Genomic DNA, 20373 nt, shown 5'->3' with positions numbered 1-20373 from the left:
TCATCACTTCTCCTCTCTGAAATTGACGTGAAATTTTGATATTGAAAGAAGAACTTTACCTTAGCTCCCCAAATCGCGAGCCCGCCGCAGCATCAGACTAAGAGAGAGCGTGCTGAGATAGAATTATCTACTATTATAGTTAAAGCAATAGCAGAGGCTGAAGGTCAAGCGCATAAAGCAATTGACTGAGGATCATAAAAGGAGAATGCTTATAGAACGGATGCAAGGTGAAAGAGATAAATGGCTTGCTGCGATCAACACAATCTTTGGTCATATTGAAGGTACTATTAACAATTTTTTTAGGAATTATATCAGATTAAGAAACAAAAAATTGGTGCTATATATAAAATTTTATTCTCATACCCTTTTTATTCTGTACCTCTTGAAATGCCAGTATCTATAATATAGAATAATTTAACAATATACAAAAATAAAATAATTTCATGCCTTTTCGAAACTTCTTGTGATTTACAGTACCTAATTAGTGTATGTAAATATAGTGATTACCTCTTCAGCATATATTGCTTCTTAATTTGATTTTTCAAAATTAAACTCCAGTTTGCGATGTAAATGGAACACAATAAATGTTGGCTGTTAATTTCTATCCTAATTTTGATCATTATTTTATTGATATGATTCATATTCTTTAATCCTGAATAGTCTAAAAACTTTCTGTTTTTTTTAATTGGATTTTGATAGAAACATAAAGATTCTTGCAATCCTTACCAATACTGGGACTGAAAAGTGTTGTGACTCTCTATAAGTATAGTATAAGTGATCACCACACTTACTCTTTATCTATACTGAAATTCATAATATTTGAGTAATTTTGTAGTGGCAGGTAGCAATGGCAGCTAGGTGAGTTCATGTGCCATGTGGATTGTTTCACAATATTTTTTTTTATTTTTTACTAAATATGAGGTCCTTGATTTTTAGGTATGATCTCATCAAGTGTATCAATGCTGGTCCAGCGTATAAGGTGTGACAGCTTAAAGTACGTGTCATTAGACTTTGGACCGTTTCTCACTTTGCAAAATCTGGGATGAAGGCACCTGTTAAGATGGTTGTCCTTGATAAAGAGGTAAAATCTTCACTTTATATGTGAGATTTATTTTGGTAATGACTCAGCAATAAACCTCATTATCTATGACTCTATAAAATTAATACATTCAGGGAGATACAATTCAATGCACTGTTAAAGACATATTTGTTCCTATCTTCGAGGGCCTACTTGCTGAGGACAACGTGTACGTGGTCACTAATTTTGGAGTTGCTTTGAATACCATCAAGTTCAAGTCTACTAGACACGAATTTAGAATCCACTTCAAGAGGGATACGATTGTGCGTCCGGTATAAAATTCTTCAGTTCCATTGAACGGATTTAATTTTGTTCCGTTTAAAATAATTCACACAAAGTCTAAAGAAGATGGTTATTTAGTTGGTAAGTACTTTGTTAGATTAATCTATAATACATGTGTTGTTTAATTCTTTGAGGTCTAATTTTTTAATCTTATATATTGTTTTGCACCATTTGCTGTCTTTTTTATTATGAACATATAGTGGACATATATGGATTCAAGTAATGGTTGTTGCTATTCCTCTCAAGTCTCAAGTATTATAGATTCATATAATTTTCGTGAAATTTATTTAAGTAAAATTTGCTTCTCTTTTTATCTTCTGACCAAATATACACCCCAAAAATTTATAGGGTCTAACCCGTAAGAAATTAGTTGTTACCCATGAAAAAGAGTTCGGCTTTATTTTGGGCTTTTGCCGTGAATGTTAACTTTGTATCTTTTAAATTGATTGAAAATTTTTACATAATATAATATAATATATTGTGATGGAGCATGTCTTATTTTTAAAATTTGTTTCATTAAGAAATTATATTAAGGATTAATTTTTTTATTATTCCCTTCCTATAACAATTATTCCCTTCCTATAATTTTATATTAAGAAATAATATAATTTCTAACTCAATTAAATATTGTTTCATTTAAATTTTGTTTAATAAAAAAATTTATATAAATTTATGTATTATCCTTATAATATCCTATAACAATTAAATAATATACTTTAAAAATTAATGAAAAGATTCGTGTCTTTATTTTGTAGATGTGATAGGTCAGCTTGCCTCTAAAGGTAACTTGGTCGAGTTCACACGGGACGGGAAGCCGTCAAGTTATATCACCATAGAACTTGATGATCTTGAGTAATGCTTAATATCTTTTTGATAGTAGCTTTTGTTTTAAAATCTTATTTTAGAATTTTGTGCCTCTCTTTACTCTACAAGCATTGCTATTTCTTATAGAGGTGGACAGAAATTAAGGATAACGTTGTGGCAGTTTTTTGCTTTTGATTTGCTCAAATATCTGGAAGAACACCCGTGTCTTATCTATGTGGTTATTTTCCAAATGGGCAAGATAAAATTTTATAGTGGTTTGTTTATTTTACTGGTATTTGAATGCATGTTTTGTGTCATCATATATTTCTGGTATTTTCTTTAATTTGTTATGTCTTTTTTGTAGGGGTTATGGGTATTTCCAACACAAACTACAATTCGAAACTGTTTATCAATGTTGAGTTTTCAGTTGCCAAGGATTTTTTTTGCAAGGTACAATGTATAGATCAGTAGTGTGGCCAGCAGAATATTTATACAAGACTTTTGATTATTTAACTATTAGCAAATTTCATAAATTCTGATTTAAAAATGTAAGGGTGAACAAATTGGATCATGTTGACGGACAAAGCATAATGCCGCTGGTCCGTGATCAACCTATTTCAGTTGAGAAAGATTTTTTGCGTCTGTCAGTTTACAAAACAATTGTCGAGATAAAGGAGCATAATCAGGTAAAATTCTTTCTTTATTAGTCTTCCTTTTTTTCAATTATTAATTCTAATGTTTGTTGGATCATAATCTCAATTGTTGTGTTGTACCCTTGCATCCATTGATTTTATGATGCTGTATCTGTTACTGCCGGGACGATTAAAGAAGTTGAGACCGAGTTTGGTTGGTGGTACAAAGGATGTAAGAAGTGTCGTTGTGGCTTAAGGGAACTTGAGAAAAGATATTTCTATTCCAATTGCATTAATTCTATGTGCCAAGGTATGACTCACGATACTTCTTTAACATTCACACACTACATACTCATTGTCTAAGAAAATAATTGTATAAACTAATCATTTGTATTATTTCTTGATAAATTTTGTTGTTGAGTTCTATCATTCGTGATTCAATTAGCCTAATAGGTTAAAGATAATTAATTTTAAATAAGGTTAACCATCTCTTTCAAAGTATAACATATAGCAAAAGTTAAACATAATTAACCAAATGAAACGGTTTCATTGTCATTTAGAGGTGGATAGGTATATTAAAGTGTACATAGTATTTTTTGTGGGTCGTGCTGTTTGGGATTGTGATGTGCTGTTAAACTATTCTCATTTATATTTTTATTTAATAATCATATGTAATAAATTAATTAGTTACCGAGGTTATAATTTAATTGTGTCGTTTTATTGTCATATTTTTATTAAAATAGATTTATTTTCTAACGGTAAAATATTGTGAATATTGGGATTCACATATCTGTATGTTATAAAGGAGAGATGCATTTTATTTTTATGTTCTGTTCATTTTTATGTTCAATGCGGTGGATTGTTTAATTTTTTTTAAAATTAACAATTTTTTGCTTAGACACTATTAAGTAATTATTATTTTAATTGATAGTTTTTCATTGTACATTGTATATATTTCGATTACTTATGTATACTTTTTCAACAATTTCAATTTATATATGAATTTACGTAATAGAATTATTTTTATTTTGGTAAGCTATAATTGAATAATTGTTACTTATAGTTTACTGTTTGAAATATTATTAGAATCATGTTATATAGTTTCAGTGCGAATTAAATTACATGAGAATGTTTTACATTAAATAAATATTTATTTATTTATTATCAATATTAATATATATATTAGGAGACATTAATGTAAGGACTAATTCACTTTTTTATAACATTTTTTTTATGAATTATATATAATAAGAATTATTTTAAACTATTCTCCCGTGTGGGATGGAGACTTTTGGATAAGCCATTAAAAAATTATTTGCGTCCAATTCAATAATAACATAGTATAGACAGTCTGACTATTTGTATAATTTATATAGTATATTGTTCTTGAATTGTAAATTTTTTGGTGAATAATAGGTACATCATCCACATAAGGGTGATAGACCACACCGATGCTCCCTCTTTTGTTTTGTTCGATGGAGAAGCTGCAAAGTTTCTTGGAGTTTCTGCCAATGACCTTAGGCAGTGTCTTGTGTGACTAAGGTTTGATGTCATATTAATTTTTTTGTGTTATTTGTTTTGAACTATACCTTAATTTTTATTATTTATGAGAGCATGAATGAACTTTTTTTTTGCTAAATGTGAAGAGTGTTGAGAAAAATTCCTGTCCCAAAGAGATTGATATGTTTAGGGATATTAAGTTCATCTTCAAAGTGCAACTCAAGATGAGGAATCTGAACTCTTATGAACCATATGTGATTCATGTGTTGAGAATGACTAATGAGAATTCTTTGGTCTCTGCTTTCCTGGATAAATACAATCCTGACCCTATAACCCCCTCTGGCTAATAACTTTTTCTTTTGTTTCGGTATTGCAAAAACAGATCAACCAGATTTTGATGATGTCTTTTTATTGAATCAATTGTTTTGTAGGGCCTTTTGTCGCATGAAAATTCTGAACTATTGAGTTTGTCTACTGGTCCATACGACACTTCTAAGATTTGTGTCAAATAATTTCCAATTTAAATTGTTACAATGATGTTCTTAGTCTATATAGTAACTAAAATATTATTATTCTTATACTGACTCCCACTGTCCCACACTAGACATCGTTCAAGAGGTCAACAACCATCTGATAGCTATCATTCCTAGAGGAAAAAAAATTATATCTTAGTTCGGATTCCATTTGTATAGATGAAGGGAATATGGAGAGTCAACTAGATCTCTATGATTCTGAATTACTGAATAGCATAAATTGTTCTGGTTTGCCTCCACATAAATTAATACTTAAGGTTGGTGTTCCGGTGATGTTACTGAGGAATATTGACCAATCCAGTGGTCTTTGTAATGGTACAAGGCTACAAGTTAGGAAGTTTGGAAATCATGTCATAGAATATGAAGTCTTAACGGGTAACAATGTTGGTCATATTGCTTTGATTCCAAGAATGAATATAGTACCAACAAATGAAATCGTCCCAGTTAGATTCCAACGAAGATAGTTTCCCATAATAGTATTGTTTGCCATGACAATTAATAAGTTTCAGGGACAAACTTTATCTCATGTTGGATTGTACTTGTCCAAACCACTTTTTACACATGGCCAATTATATGTGGCACTTTCAAGAATTAAGAGTAAGAGATGTTTAAAAATTTTACTTATGAATCACGTAAGAATGTCTGCAAATTCAACCATCAATATTGTTTATAGAAAAGTCTTTGAAAAAATAGTATTTTGATGTAAATATTTTAATTTTATTTTAAATTCTGTATCAGTGTATAATTATTTTACTTTAAAAAATATAAAATAATTATTACTCACTTTTTTTAAGTTAAACTTTGATTTTGATAATAATTTTATAAATTTCTTAAAATAATAATTACTTTGTATTTTTGTTTTAAATATTGAAGTATATAAATTTTTTTTTTAACTTTTATAAATTTTTCCGTGCTTAGCACGGGTTCATACACTAGTTGCTTTTAATAATTAGTAATTACAATTTTACCTTTAATTCTAATTTTCTAACCAAATTCTTAATTTTTTTTTTAAATCTAATTTTTTTTTCCAAATCTTTATTTTTTTCTCAAAATTCTAAAACTCTCTTTAATTTTCGTCACTCTATTGAAAGGACTCCTCAAGTTGTCATACTTTATTGTATTTTATTGTTAATTTTAGTTACATTTTTAATTAATCATATAAGATGTATATATATTGTTAATTTAATTTAAGTTTGACTTATAGAGATTAACGCGAAACTTCAAGAATGTTGATTAATCTAAGATAATTTTAAAGCTTTATTTTTTGTTGTTTGTTTGTGGTCAATTATAAATTTCTATCTAATATTTTTATATTCTATTTTTATAAAATTATGTTACTTTTATAATTTTAAATTTCTTGAATGTTTTTGTTTTATTAGATATTTATTAATATTTTAATAAGTTTGATTTCTATGACACTAATTTTATTGATTTGTTAGTTTTTTCTTCTATATTTTGTATGGTTGAAAATACTAGTAAAAATTATATATAATTTTGATATTGTCTTATTTTCTGATTACACAAAATAGCATATCTCCAAAACTAATTTTTAAAAACGTGAATGAAAAAAATTCAACTAAAATACAAATGACTGAAAAAATTAGATGAAATAATTATACTAATAAAGTTTTTTTACTGTATGTAAAAAAATAATTATTGCTGAAATTAAATCTCATATACACACTTTAACAGAAGATGTTAAAAAAACATAATATCTAAATTTAAAAATATCACAAACCGTTTTTATATTTTATGTTTTGATCTTGTTATTTTTATATAATTTAAATAAATTTTTTTTATTTTATCCAAATAAAATTAAAAATATTTTTTATATTTAAACCGTTTTTTAAAATTTTATCTAAATTAAAATAATTTTTTTTATTAAAAAAATATTTTTAAAAAAATAAAAAATTTAAGTAATTTTTCAAAAGCCAATCAAACTCACCTAAGTTCACGTGTCGTCGTGTCGACTCTGGCAAAAAAAAGAGAAAAGAGAAGAGAAAACATCTAACCTTCGTCTTCGTCACTGTTTCAATGCCCAGTCCCACCACATTTTCTGGTATGCTTCTATTTGGATTACGATTCCTTTATTCCTCCAATTATTTATTTCTTTTCTCTATATTCACCTTCGCTTTGATTGTGATTGAGATTATGACTGTGATTTTGATTGTTAATATAATAATCAATTAATAATAATCAATAAATTTTTTGTTATAGTGATTAGTGAGCGTGCTAATTCCTTTTATGCCAGGTCCAATTGGGGATTTTGCTACATTCTCTGTATTGCGTTGAATGAAACTGCGTTATGCTATGCTATTCTATGCTCCTCTACTTGTATAACTTTACTATTTGTGAATAATGGAATTCTAAAACACAATCCTTATTTCTCAGAACAACAATTAGAGTTTTAATTGTATATTTGAAAAAAAGGGGTGCACATAATTATATCTACATTTTTATATGAATTGGTATCCATTTCTTTGATCTTATATTGCATCCAAGGTCATCATCCTCATGCTTCTTTGCTTGGTTGTGGATCTCTTGTGTTGCTGCTACGTTGTGCAAGTTTAGCATGTGTACTGAGAGAGTAACAAGGTGGCGGATTGTCTTGCTTGTCTCTGGATTTAGTATCTATTGAATTATAAGATACATTTGAATTTATATTAAATTTTAATGTTATGTTGGTATTTTTAATTTTTTTTTGCGAGCTAGTCTAAAAAGCTCCTATGGTGGCTTTCGATAACATTCCTGACTTTTTGTTTATGAAAATACGATTAGCTTTTGCTCCATAGAGCACCTTATCAGAGAGGACTATGAAACCAAGCCTAAGTGCATAGAATATAAAAAGGGGTAATTGAGCCTGTTTAGGCCTATGGAGGGTCATGTATGGGCCTTCTAGTAGATATTATAGTTTATAAAACAGGCCTGTTGGCTTGCAGGTTTAAACCGACCAGGAAGGCTGTATCTGACACCTCTAGTTTGGGTCTCAACAAAACCATGCATTTGAACATTTGAACTATTTGCAGCGGAGCCCTCGGACAGATGGCATATCTATATGTCTCTTGCAAGATGTACCCGGGTTCAATGATGAACGAAAATTGCGTGTCGGTAAAGAATTTCACAAATGAAATTCTGTTGCAAGTATAATTCTAAACCAACAAACAATCCCTCGATCAAAAATTTGTTTGTCACAAATACAAACCTCAATAAAAATAAAAAAAAATGAAGTATTCAAATATCGGGTCGTCTCTTAAGGAATTGTAGAGAAGTGTTCTTATTATTGGTCATGGGACAAGTATTTGGGGTTTTGAATAAGAGACATAAAAGATAAATTGCAAGAAAGTAAATAAACTCAAATGATAAAAAGGTCTTGGCAAAGATTGATGGTTAAGGATCTTTATCCTTATTACTAACCACAAAAGGATAATTGTAAGGATCAATCTCATTAAGTCATCCTCCAACAAGTGAAGGAAAGTCAAATGAGTTACATCAATCCTAATCCATAAGTCCTAGCCACTCACTAATTAACTTAGTGGAAGGTAGAGTCAATGGACACCAATTATCAAGCACTTGGACATTAGCAACTCAAGTTCACCTAAATTACCATCCCAAGCCAAGAATACAAAAATCTACTCTAACATCCTTTTAAGCATTTTATCAAACACTTGGAAGGCATAAAAGGAAAACAAGATAAAGTTGCAAGAAGTGTAAATCTACAACTACTAATTACAAGAAAATTAACAATAACAACACAAATCAACAATAAAGGAAATCAAACATAAATTGCATTAAAGGAAAATAAAAGAAACAAGAGTGCATCAACAACAAAGTAAACAATTACAAGGATTAAAATACTAAACTAGAGAAGAAAAGGTAGAGGAACAAGAATTTGTAAAGGAAGATCAAATCAAAACATGAATTAAACCTAAATCTAAGAAATCCTAATCTACATCTGTTCGTTACCTAGGGTCCACGGGTTGTCGGTAGGTGGTGATTGAGAGAGTGAGGGAGGTCCCGAGCGTGCGCGGAGCGAAGGCTGGCAACGTCGGAGGGCGGACGGAGCAGGGGGTGGCCACCTGCAAGGACACTCCGACGATCAAGTCAGAGTCCGTACTAGGGGTGGCAGAATTAGGTAAGAATGTGACGTACCTCAGGGGGAGAGCTGTCCTCCCCCTTTTATATGCTGTGCTGGGTGGGCCTAATAGGGGCCTAGCCCATTAGTTAAGGAGCAAAGCTGTCATCCTCCACGTGTGCGGGTCGTCCGTACTTAGAGCCGGTACTCGGGGTGCCGATCCTAAGGGTTCCAACCTGGGTGGTGGCGCGTTTAGCGCGGTGAATTGATCTCCCTCCGGGTCGGGCGTGACTGACCGACCCGTGGGACCAGTCGTAGCTTCTTGGGTCTGGACGGGGCGGTGCCCCGACCCGGCGACTTCCTGGGCTGGGTTGACAGCCTGTAACAGTGCCCCCAACGCGCCAGCCTCGAGGTTTGGGTCTCGTGGTTGGGCGCGTTTGCCTTTTTGCTGGAATGGTGAGCTTTCTTCCCTTCTCGGTAGCTCGTTGGTGGCGTTTTGTTTCTTGCACGCTTGGTGGTTTCGGTCTTCGTGTTGCTTTCTTGGTTTTGGCGCCTGGGCATTAAATGCCCATCATTTTATTGATTTGAATTTTTGGACGAAATGTCGAACGTACCCCTGTCTTTTGGCGTTCTTCCTCGGCGGTTACTCTTTCCTTTTATTATTTTTATTTCGTAACCCCCTCTTCTCTTTAATCTTTTCCTTTTCCTTTCTTCCTTTCTTCTTACGCTGCTGCTGTTCCTTGTTCCTGTCACCGCCGCTGTTTCAAGCATTCTTGTTCCATGTTCCAACTTTGCAAGTCCTGCTTCTCCTGGTAAGCTTTCATAGCCCCTTTTCTTTTTGGTTATTTCTCTTTATCTTTTGTGCATTTGCTTCGTGTATGTTTGGGTCTTCCTTTCTTTCTAGAGGGATTACCACTGGGTTTCACGTTTCTGGGTTTTTCTAGATTTTGTTCATGTTTCTGGGTTTTCCTGGGTTTTCCTGGGGTTTTGTTCATGTTTCTGGGTTTTAAGTTAGTATGCCGGGGGGTTAGGGAGAGGTTTATAGTTTTTCTTTCGCTTTCTTGTTTTGAGAGTTCCCGACTTCCCGTGTTGACTAAGTGGTGCCCCCGCTGTAGGTATGGACGATCGTGTCGCTTCCTCGAGTCATGCCCAGCGCCCTTTGGCTGACTTCATCAACCATTATGCTTGGGTCTCCTCCGATGTGAAGGATACTCCTTCTAAGATGACCAAGGAGGGGCTCCAGAAGCTACGACAATCCGGGCTCTTATGTGGAGGTGGTCCCGAGGAGGTGTTTTACCAGGTCTATGTCCCTGCTGGTCGGGAGCATGTTTGCCACAAGAATCTGGCTTCTCCACGAGTTGTCGATTGGCTGTGGGTTTACGAGCCTATGTTCACGACTTTGGGGCTTCGTTTACCCTTTTCTCCCTTTGTTATGAATTTACTGAGTCGCTGCGACGTCGCTCCGTCGCAACTTCATCCGAATAGTTGGGCCTCTATTCGGTGCTTTGAGATGGTTTGCGAGTACCTCGAACTGCCGCTCTCAGTGAACGTCTTCCTTTATCTCTTCTTGCTCACGAAACCTTCTAGCCAGGGGAAGGCTAAGAAGGGTTCCATGTCTTTTAGGGCCCAACAGGGGGCGTCGAATCTTTGGCCTCTTTGAAGATTCTTTTCATGGTTTTAAGTCTACCTTCTTCAAGGTTAGACCGATTAAAGATCACCAGCCTTTTTGACTTACGACTGAGGGAGCTCGGCGGATCCCGACCTACTGGAGTTTTGGTGCGGGATCCGATTATCTGATTAAGGTGTCTTACGATTGGCTGAGCTCGAAAGATCAGAACATTGCTGATATACTTTTGGCCATTTTTGGCGAAAAGAACCTTAATCCTCGCATGTTGATGGGGGATCGGGAGTCCGGTCGGTCGTATGTTGGTGGGTTTTTCCTCCTTGTAGTTCTTGTGTGTTTTATTTTTCTACTGTTGACACCTCTCTTCTCTTTTTTTGTTTGCAGTTTCTATGGCTAGTGGAAAGAAGACTTTGGCTGACCTGATGAACCTCATTAAAAGGAATGAGGAAGGTGAAGGTGACTTCCCGCCTACTCCCTCGGCGAGTCAGGAGCAGGGGGATACTGAGGAAGCTAGTGGTCAGACAGGTGGGCCTGATCCGGCTCACCAAGAAAATGTTATTTCTCCCGAGGAGCTTGAGGAGGCTACTGGCGTGGAGACGGAGATCTTTGAGGATGATTTTGGTGATGATGAGCTGAGGTCCGTAGGTAACCCCAAGAAGAGGAAGAGGGATTCCGGAAAAGCTCTCTCAGTTATGGAGAAGAACTTTGATGCTGAGGGTTTCATCGAGTCCCAGCTGCTTCCCGGTACCGAGGCGTATTTCCACAAAGCCGACCTCTCTGGTCAGGCTAGGTGGATTTATCGTAGTCTCCTTCGTGTTGCTGCTATTGCCAAGAAGGTGGAGCCCGTCCTGGGTAACTATCATGCCATGGAGGTGAAGCTTCGGAACTCCCAAAAAGATTTGACAGATTCACGATCTTGGGAGGAGTCTCTAAAGACTAATTTGACTGATCGTGAGAGGAAGGCTGAGGAGGATGCCAAGGAGATTAACAGGCTGGTAGATCGGGATATGGCTTTAATGAAGAACTTGAATGCCTCTCGTGGTGAGACTGCAGCCATGAAGAAGAGGGTTGAGGAATTGGAAGAGAAGCTAAAGTCGGCTGAGTGTTCGGCGGAGGCGGTTTCTCGGGAGATGACTGCTTTGAAGAAGAGGAACAAAGATCTTGTGAAGGGAGCTCGCGACGCTGTTAAGCTGACTGAGGAAGGGATAAAGCTCCAGGTGGCAGTGCTGGCTCTCGACCTTGACCTCTCTCAGGTTGGTGCGATGAAGACTGTGGAGGGTGGGAAGATTGTCGACATCCTTTGAATCCTTTGGATATTCCTGTCTTGTTTTACTTTTTGTTTCTAATACTTTTCATTTTAGGCTTGTTGGTAGGCGCCCTTTGGTTGTATTTGAACACTTTTTGCTTGTGCTCGTGCTGTTTGGCATTTATCGGATTTTGTTTGGGCCGTCGTGGCCTTTGCTCTTTATTTCGCTTGCTCGGGCCGTCGTGGCTTTTTGCTTAATCCGTTTATTATGGTATTTACTACTTTAAGCTGTTTACTTTTGGTCCCTTATGGTTCCCGGGGTGATCAGTCTCGAGTTACCGTTGGGTCGACCGTTTTGTTTCTTTTCGTTGCGCTTTTATTTTAAGACTTGGGAGAGAGTGAACTTGCAAAAGATAAGCTTATCATATTGTTAGACAAGGAAATATGTAATGCATAAACAAATTCAAGCAAAAGAAGATATTCGTGTGAAACATAAAAGGAGAATGTAAAAGCGAAACATGGGGATGGGGATTGGGGTCGTGTGATCGCCCCTTCTTACGAGTAGAACCTTCTGAGGTTTGCCATGTTCCATGTCCTCGGTACCTCATTCCCATTCAGCCTTTCTAGCTTGTAACCCCCTTTGCCGAGGACTTCTTTTACTCTGTAAGGTCCTTTCCAGTTTGCGGCTAGCTTGCCTTCTCCTGGTGTTGGGGGTCCTATGTCGTTTCGTCGCAGGACCAGGTCGCCTTCTCCCAAGTTTCTTTTCAACACTTTGCCATTGTATCTGAGGGCCACTCTCTGTTTGATTGCTGCTTCTGCTAGGTGTGCCATTTGCCTTGTCTCGTCGGCTAGGTCTTTTTCAACTGCCTCGCTCTCCCCTCCGAGGAGTAGCCTCGGACTTGGTTCCCCGACCTCGACTGGGATGACAGCGTCGACCCCGTATGTGAGTCGGAAGGGGATTTCTCCGGTGGATGATTGGGGGGGTGGTCCTGTACGACCATAGTACTGGGGCTAGTTCCTCTGCCCATGAGCCTTTCTTTCCCTCGAGTTGCTTTTTCAGCCCCTTCAGGATAACTTTGTTGGCTGCTTCGACTTGGCCGTTGGTTTGAGGGTGTTCGACTGAGGAGAACTTTTGCTTAATCCCTAGTCTTTCTAAGGACCCTTTGAACTTCTTGTCGGTGAATTGGGTCCCGTTGTCCAATATGACGGTTTCCGGTATCCCGAACCTTGTGATCACTTGTTTCCACATGAACTTTTGGCAGTTCGCTGCGGATATGCTAGCTAGTGGTTCTGCTTCTACCCACTTGGTGTAATAATTTATGGCCACTATTAAGTACTTCACCTGCCCGGGTCCTGGTGGGAACGGTCCTAGGAGGTCGACTCCCCATTGGGCGAAAGGTCGGGGGGCCATCATTAGATTGAGCTCATCGGGAGGTGCTTTGTGGAAGTTGGCATTCTCCTGGCACTTTTTACATTTCTTCACGAATTCCTGGGCATCTAACATCATTGTGGGCCAGTAGTATCCCGCCCTGATGATTTTTCTTGCTAGAGATCTTCCCCGATGTGGTGACCACAACACCCTTCGTGTACCTCCCTTAGGACGTAGTCCATCTGGTCGGGGCGTAAGCACTTTAGTAGTGGTTGGTGGAGCCCTCGCTTGTATAGCTGCCCCTGTATGATTGTGTATTTAGGAGCTTCCCTTTTGACAAACTCCGCCTCTTTTTAGTTGGGAGGTGCTTCTGCGTGCTCCAGGTATCGGGAGATAGGGTCCATCCATGAGGGCAGGTTTGGTGCTTGAGCCATGCACATGATGATCGCAGGTTCTGTTGCTAGCCCTTGGATCAGAGATCTGTTTCCCGTGCCGGGTTTGGTGCTTGCGAGCTTGAAGAGGAGGTCGGCTCGGGCGTTCCTTTCCCTGGGAACGTGCTGGATTGTGACTTCTTCGAAGCTTTTGCATAGTTCTCTTACTTTTTCCAAGTATTTTGGTAGCAGTGCGTCCCTGGCTTGGTAGCTGCTGTTTACCTGGGAAGTGACGATTTGGGAGTCGCTGCTCACTTCTACTCTTGATGCTCTGACCTCTTTGGCCAGCATTAACCCTCCAATCAAAGCTTCATACTCGGCTTGGTTGTTTGAGACCGGGAATTCGAACTTGATGGATTGTTCATATGCTACTCCTGCCGAGTTTTCGAGGATGATCCCGGCCCCTCCGAACGTTTGATTGGATGCTCCGTCAACGTGGAGCCTCCACCGTGTGCTCGGTACGTCGGGGGCTTCTCCTGTGACTTCAATGAGAAAGTCTGCCATGGCTTGGGCTTTGATTGCTTGCCTTGGTTCATACCGCAAGTTGTATTGGGATAGTTCCACTACCCATGCCATCATTCTTCCCGCCAGGTCGGGTTTTTGGAGGACTTGCCGGATGGCTTGTTCGGTTCTCAGGATGATTGTGTGCCCTTGGAAGTATTGTTTTAGTCTTCTTGATGAAACCAATAGGGCGTAGGCTAGCTTCTCCAACTTGGTGTATCTCGTCTCTGCCCCTTGAAGTGTTTTGCTGATGAAGTATATTGGGTGCTGGGTTTTGTCCTCCTCCCTAACTAAGACTGCTACCATTGCTTGTATGTTCACGGCTAAGTATAGGTACAAGGGCTCGCCTTCTCTGGGTTTGCTGAGTACAGGGGGTTCTGAGAGTATCCTCTTGAAATGGTTGAATGCCTCTTCGCACTCCTGGGTCCATTCAAAGGTGATTCCTTTCTTCATCAAGTTGAAGAATGGAATGGCCCTTTCAGCCGAGGCTCCGAGAAACCGGGATAGGGCCGTGAGCTTCCCAGTGAGCTGTTGTACATCTTTGATGCTCCCGGGGCTCGTCATTTTGAGGACGGCTTTGCACTTGTCTGGGTTGGCTTCTACTCCTCTCTGGGTTATCATGAATCCCAGGAATTTGCCTGCTTCCATGGTGAATGCGCATTTGAGTGGGTTAAGCCGCATTTTGAATTTCCTTAATGCCCAAAAGATGGCCTGGAGGTCGTTTATCAGATTGCTTGGTTCTGCTATTTTTACCAGGATATCATCGACATACACTTCTACCGTTCTGCCGATGAGGTCATGGAAGACTCTGCTCATCAGCCTTTGGTAGGTGGCCCCTGCATTTTTTAGCCCAAAGGGCATTACCTTGTAGCAGTAGGAGCCTCCTGGTGTTATGAAATCTGTCTTGTCTTCATCAGGTCGGTGCATCGGGATTTGGTTGTAGCCGGAGTAGGCGTCCATGAAACTGAGATATCGGTACCCCGCTGCCGAGTCTACTAGGGTGTCAATGTTGGGGAGGGGAAATGAGTCTTTTGGACATGCTTTGTTCAAATCGGAGTAGTCTACGCACATTCTCCATTTTCCACTGGCTTTCTTGACTAGGACAACATTGGACAGCCATGTTGAGTATTCGAGTTCCTTGATGAACCCTATTTCCAGCAGCCCTGCTGTTTGCTTAGCGACTTCTTCTGCCCTCTCCTGCGACATCTTCCTTCGCCGCTGGGCTACCGGTTTGGCTTCTGATTTTATGGCTAGTCGGTGGGACATGACCTCGGGATCTAACCCTAGCATGTCTGATGGGGTCCACGCAAAAAGTCGCTATTTGCTCTCACGACCTCTATGAGAGGTCCCTTGAGTTCATGGGGTAGGTTTCTGTTAATGAAGGAGAATTGTTCTACCGACTTCCCTATCTGGAATTTTTCCATGTCCCCTTCTGGTTTAGGTCTTGGTTTGTCCTCCACCCTGATGTCCAGATCTGCTAGGAACACGCTAGCTGCCTTTTTGGATTCTTTCCTTAAGGAGAGACTGGCGCTGTCGCAGGCGACTGCCATTTCTAGATCTCCCCTTACGGAACCAACCGATCCCTTGTCCGTTATGAACTTCATTGTTAGGTACTTGGTGCATATTACAGCTGAGAATTCATTGATGGTTTTCTTTCCTAGGATGATGTTATAGGTGGTGGAGTCTCTAAGGACTACGAAGTCTGCCATAACCGATTTTCTGGCGTCACTAGTTCCTAGGCTGATCGGGAGAGAGATCGTTCCGTCGGGTCTTATGTAGTTATCACCAAGTCCCATGACTCCGTGTTGATGGTTTTTGAGGTCGGATTCCTTGAGCCCCATAGCGTCGAATACGTTTCTGAATAGGATATTCGAGTCGGCTCCTATGTCGACGAGGATGCGTCTGACCAGCCCTGTCCCGACCATCGCTGTGACTACCATGGGAGGATTTTCAAGGAGGTCCTTGAACCATATGTCTTCTGGACCAAACGATATTGTCGGGAGTCTCTTGCTGGTGGTGGGGTTATCCGTCGAGATGGAGAGCACCCTGGAGTCCTTTCTTGTTGCTGACTTAGATTTGGGGGGACTGTCTCGTCCGACCATAATATTAACCACGAAAGTTGGGGGATTACTGGCATCCCCTGTGGGTTCTTGTCTAGGTTTGACTATCCGGTTTCGGTCTTCCTCGGAGCGCTCTCTCTCTCGTCTCCTCGGTTCCCTGATAAGTCGGGAGAATTCGCTCAGTTTCCCTTCTCTGATGGCCTGTTCCAAGGCATCCTTGAGGTCGAAGCAGTCTTGTGTTTTGTGACCAAACCCTTTGTGGTAATCGCAGTAAAGGCTCTTGTTGCCTCCCGTTCTCTCCTTCAGGGGTCTGGGTCTGGATAGGATTCCCTTGTCTGCGATTTGCTGGTAGACTTCCACTATGGGCGCCGTAAGTGGCGTGTAGTTCGTGAACCTTCCTACCCGTGGCTGCTTGGGTAGCTTGTTTAGGATGCCATCTCTGGGGGCTTCCTTATATCGCTCGGTTTGATGTGCCTGCTGTGCTGGCGGGTTGGCGGCTGCCGTTTATTGGCTGCCACAACCTGGCTGACCTCCTCGTCATTGATGTATTCTTTGGCTATGCTCTGGATTTTCTGCATGGTCCATACAGGCTTGGTTGTTAGGTGTTTCCTAAAGTCTTCATTCAGCAGGCCGTTTGTTAGGCATATGCTAGCGACTGAATCCGTGAGGCCGTCAATTTCTAGACATTCATCGTTAAATCTATCCAGGAATTTTCTGGTCGGCTCACCGGGTTTTTGGGTAACCCCTAACAAGTTAATCGGATGCTTTGCTTTGGCTATGTGCGTCGTGAACCGCGCTAGGAACTTCTGGGATATGTCTGCGAAGGTCGTGATAGATCCCTGTGGGAGGGTGTTAAACCATCGGATCGCCGGGCTGGCTAGTGTTACAGGAAACGCCCGGCACCTGACTGCGTCGCCTACTCCTTCCAGATTTATTCTTGCTTCAAAAGCTGTGACGTGTTCCTGGGGGTCCTTGGTCCCATCATATCTCGTGTTCCTGGGAGCCGGACTTTGAGAATTGAGGGGTGAAAAGGGGTTGCCCCCATGATAATGGAATTTTCTTGTCTCCGGGTCTCCTTTTTCTGGGACCCCCAACGGCTTTCTGACTTGCTTCGGGCGGTTCTGGAGGTCGCCTGTGTGTGTGTCTCTTCGTCCCTTATTAGGCTTCTTCCTTGGCTATCGCGTGCACGAGAGGGAGAGTGGGTGCGGGCATGGGACTGGCTAGCGCCGCCGTGTGAGTGGCTAGCGTTCTCCTGGGATTGGTCCCTTGCCGCCAACTCCCGCTCAAGGTTCTGAACTCTGTGTCTAAGCTCCTGCATGATCTTGGCACTGTCGGCTCCTGTTTCCCCAAAAGGGTGGCGTCTCTCAGGGGTCTGGGTATACATTTGGTCGGGCTGGACGGATGGCCTCGGGTGCTCGGCATCACGGGCCGTTGAGCTCGCTCTGCTCAAACGGGCTCCGCCTCCTTCGCGGAGCTCCTCCGAGGTGATGTGTCACTCCATGTTCGCGTCGGGATCCCTACAGATGACGCCAATATTCGTTACCTGGGGTCCACGGGTTGTCGGTAGGTGGTGACTGAGAGAGTCAGGGAGGTCCCGAGTGTGCGCGAAGCGAAGGCTGGCAACGTCGGAGGGCGGACGGAGCAGGGGGTGGCCACCTGCAAGGACACTCCGACGATCAAGTCAGAGTCCGTACTAGGGGTGGCATAATTAGGTAAGAATGTGACGTACCTCGGGGGGAGAGCTGTCCTCCCCCTTTTATATGTTGTGCTGGGTGGGCCTAATAGGGGCCTAGCCCATTGGTTGAGGAGCAAAGTTGTCATCCTCCACGTGTGCGGGTCGTCTGTACTTGGAGCCGGTACTCGGGGTGCCGATCCTAAGGGTTCCGACCTGGATGGTGGCGCGTTTAGCGCGGTGAATTGATCTCCCTCCGGGTCGGGCGTGACTGACCGACCCGTGGGGACCGGTCGTAGCTTCTTGGGTCTGGGCGGGGCGGTGCCCCGACCCGGCGACTTCCTGGGCTGGGTTGACAGCCCGTAACAACATCTAACCTAATTCTAGAGAGAAGAGAGAGCTTCTCTCTCTAGAAAACTAACTAAAGCATGATCAAAACTCCACTATGTGCTCCCCCCTTGACTCCTATTCAATTTTGCATGTAATAGGCTCATAAATGAGTTGGATTTGGGCTTGGGAAGCTCAGAAATCGCCCCCAGCGTTTTCACTTTAATGAGGTCACGTGCGAGCTGCGACGCGTACGCATGGGTCACGCGTAAGCGTCGATTGGCATTTTTACTTCCCACGCGTACGCGTCATGTCACGCGTACGCGTCGCCATGCGACTTCATATCCACGCGTGCGCGTCGTTCGACGCGTGCGCGTCGGTGTGTGCACTCCAAATCCTTGATTTTCCATGAATTCTCCATTTTGCATGCTTTTCTCTTCACTCCTTTGATCCATTCCTAGCCTTTTCAACCTGAATTCACTAACAAACACATCAAGGCATCTAGTGGAATCAAAGGTGAATTAAAATTAACCAATTAAGGGCCTAAAAAGCATGTTTTCACTATTAAGCACAAATTAGGAGAAAATTATAAAACCATGCTATTTCATTGAATAAGTGTGAGAAAAGGTGATAAAATCTCCTCAATTCAGCATAAAATGTACCACGAAATAGTGGTGCATCAAATCTCCCCACACTTAAACCAAGCATGTCCTCATGCTAAATCAAGAAAGAGACAAAGGGTATCATCATTTATTAAATGCAAATAAACTATATCAATATGCAATTTACTTACATGCAATCTATCTAAATGGATGCAATTACTTGATTAAAATAAATCAATTCCCAAAAAAACCAATATAAGCATAAGGGCTAAAACAATAGCAATCAAATCAAACCACAATTGAATTGAGTTATTAAAGGTTTTACAAACTTGCAAGAAAAGTGATGATCATAGTGAAAACATGTAATTGAGCAATCGAACCCTCACCGGACGTGTATCCACTCTAGTCACTCAAGTGTATAGGGTTGATTCACTCAATTCTCCCCTAATCATGCTTTCCAAGATTTATTTTTCATCTAACAATCAACAATTATTTTATGCATGCATACAAATATCATGAGGTCTTATGGGGCTAGAGTAAAGACAGGGATGCATATGGTCAAGTGAGCTTAAAATTTGAATCTTTGATTAACTTAAACTTCCCACCTAACCTATATAACAACCTATGCAATTCAAAGCTAACCTAACTACCCATTCTTCTCACTTTTTCACACACTCATGCGTTCTTTTTTTTTTTTTTTATCACAACTCATATGCATTGATTATTATTGGACTTCACTTTGGGGCATTTTGTCCCCTTTTTATTGCTTTGCTTTTTCTTTCTTTTTCTATTTATTTTTTTTATTTTTCTTTTTATTTTTCCTTTGTATATTTTTTTTTCTTTTTGCAAACTTCAATATGCACAAGAGCATCAAAGCATATAGTTTTACATTTAATTAACACATGAGTATGTACCCAATTCCCAATATTTACAATAGAAATACAAAACACACCCTTTTTTTCTCAACCAATCTCTCAAGTTTCCCCACACTTAAATGATATACACACTTACTAGCCTAAGCTAATCAAAGATCCAAATTAAGGACATTTATTGTTTTTCGCTTCAAGGCTTGTAATGTGCTAAATTAAGAACAAGTGGGTTTATCATAGGCTCAAAGTTGGCTAATAATAGCAGATAAAAGGTAAGGCTATTTGGGTAAGTGAGCTAATTGAAACAATGGCCTCAATCATATAAATGCATGTATATACAAAATAATGGACATAAAGAATCAAACAAATAAAATATTACAATCATAGAAAGAGAATAATCACACAAGAAGGAAAACAGTGGTTATATGATGTAACCACACAATTAGGCTCAAAACTCACAAGCTTGTGTTCTTAGCTCAAAACATGTTCCACAAGATATAATTCAAGTAAGTTCAATGAAAAATTTTTACTCAAATCAATTAAGATGTTAATGCCCTATAGATAAATTTCTTGAAAAATTTCATTATTTTGACTAAGCTTATTATGTATATATGCAAAAATAAGAAAATGCAACAAAAAAATCCTAAAAAGACCTAAAAAATGAAATGCAAAAGTGTTAGAATTAGAAATTTGTCACCCATAAATGCCGATTGGTCGGACGACCTCCCCACACTTAAAAGTTTGCACCGTCCTCGGTGCATCCAAAGATGA

The 20373-nt window shown here is 39.7% G+C and overlaps 2 protein-coding genes across 3 annotated transcripts; both read left to right on the top strand.

The window, feature by feature from the left end:
• Positions 1-847: 847 nt before the first annotated feature.
• LOC148544638 (uncharacterized) lies at positions 848-4808 on the top strand. The gene is made up of 9 exons (XM_088498970.1): positions 848-858; positions 1009-1081; positions 1174-1350; positions 2529-2614; positions 2718-2850; positions 3308-3366; positions 4213-4327; positions 4443-4589; positions 4728-4808. The coding sequence occupies exons 1-9, from the start codon at positions 848-850 to the stop codon at positions 4806-4808; spliced, it is 882 nt and encodes a 293-aa protein (XP_088355096.1).
• Positions 4809-6807: 1999 nt separating this feature from the next.
• Positions 6808-11829, top strand: LOC148544637 (uncharacterized). Of its 2 annotated transcripts, none has more exons than XR_015900203.1 (2): positions 6808-6888; positions 7081-7523. XR_015900203.1 is itself a non-coding variant. In XM_088500670.1 (2 exons), exons 1-2 carry the CDS (start codon positions 6864-6866, stop codon positions 11827-11829), a joined length of 945 nt encoding a protein of 314 aa, XP_088356796.1. The 2 variants fall into 2 exon arrangements, 1 of the variants encoding a protein (XP_088356796.1); XM_088500670.1 differs by lacking the exon at positions 7081-7523 and adding an exon at positions 10910-11829 and having other exon boundaries at positions 6864-6888.
• Positions 11830-20373: the final 8544 nt, after the last annotated feature.

The sequence above is a fragment of the Arachis ipaensis genome, chromosome B9 (genome assembly GCF_059453495.1).
Source record: "Arachis ipaensis isolate K30076 ecotype BB chromosome B9, ASM5945349v1, whole genome shotgun sequence".
NCBI classification, from domain to species: Eukaryota; Viridiplantae; Streptophyta; class Magnoliopsida; order Fabales; family Fabaceae; genus Arachis; species Arachis ipaensis.
Note: the sequence above shows the minus strand (reverse complement) of the source record. Positions and strands in the feature narration are given on the sequence as shown.

Excerpts from the sequence above, each read along its gene's own strand:
- LOC148544638 (XM_088498970.1), top strand. Across the intron at positions 2,615-2,717 it reads CCAAGGATTTTTTTTGCAAG|GGTGAACAAATTGGATCATG; the intron begins GTACAATGTATA and ends TAAAAATGTAAG. Across the intron at positions 4,590-4,727 it reads TGACTAATGAGAATTCTTTG|GGCCTTTTGTCGCATGAAAA; the intron begins GTCTCTGCTTTC and ends ATTGTTTTGTAG.
- LOC148544637 (XM_088500670.1), top strand. The coding sequence starts at position 6,864 with ATGCCCAGTCCCACCACATTTTCTG. Across the intron at positions 6,889-10,909 it reads CAGTCCCACCACATTTTCTG|TTTCTATGGCTAGTGGAAAG; the intron begins GTATGCTTCTAT and ends TTTTGTTTGCAG.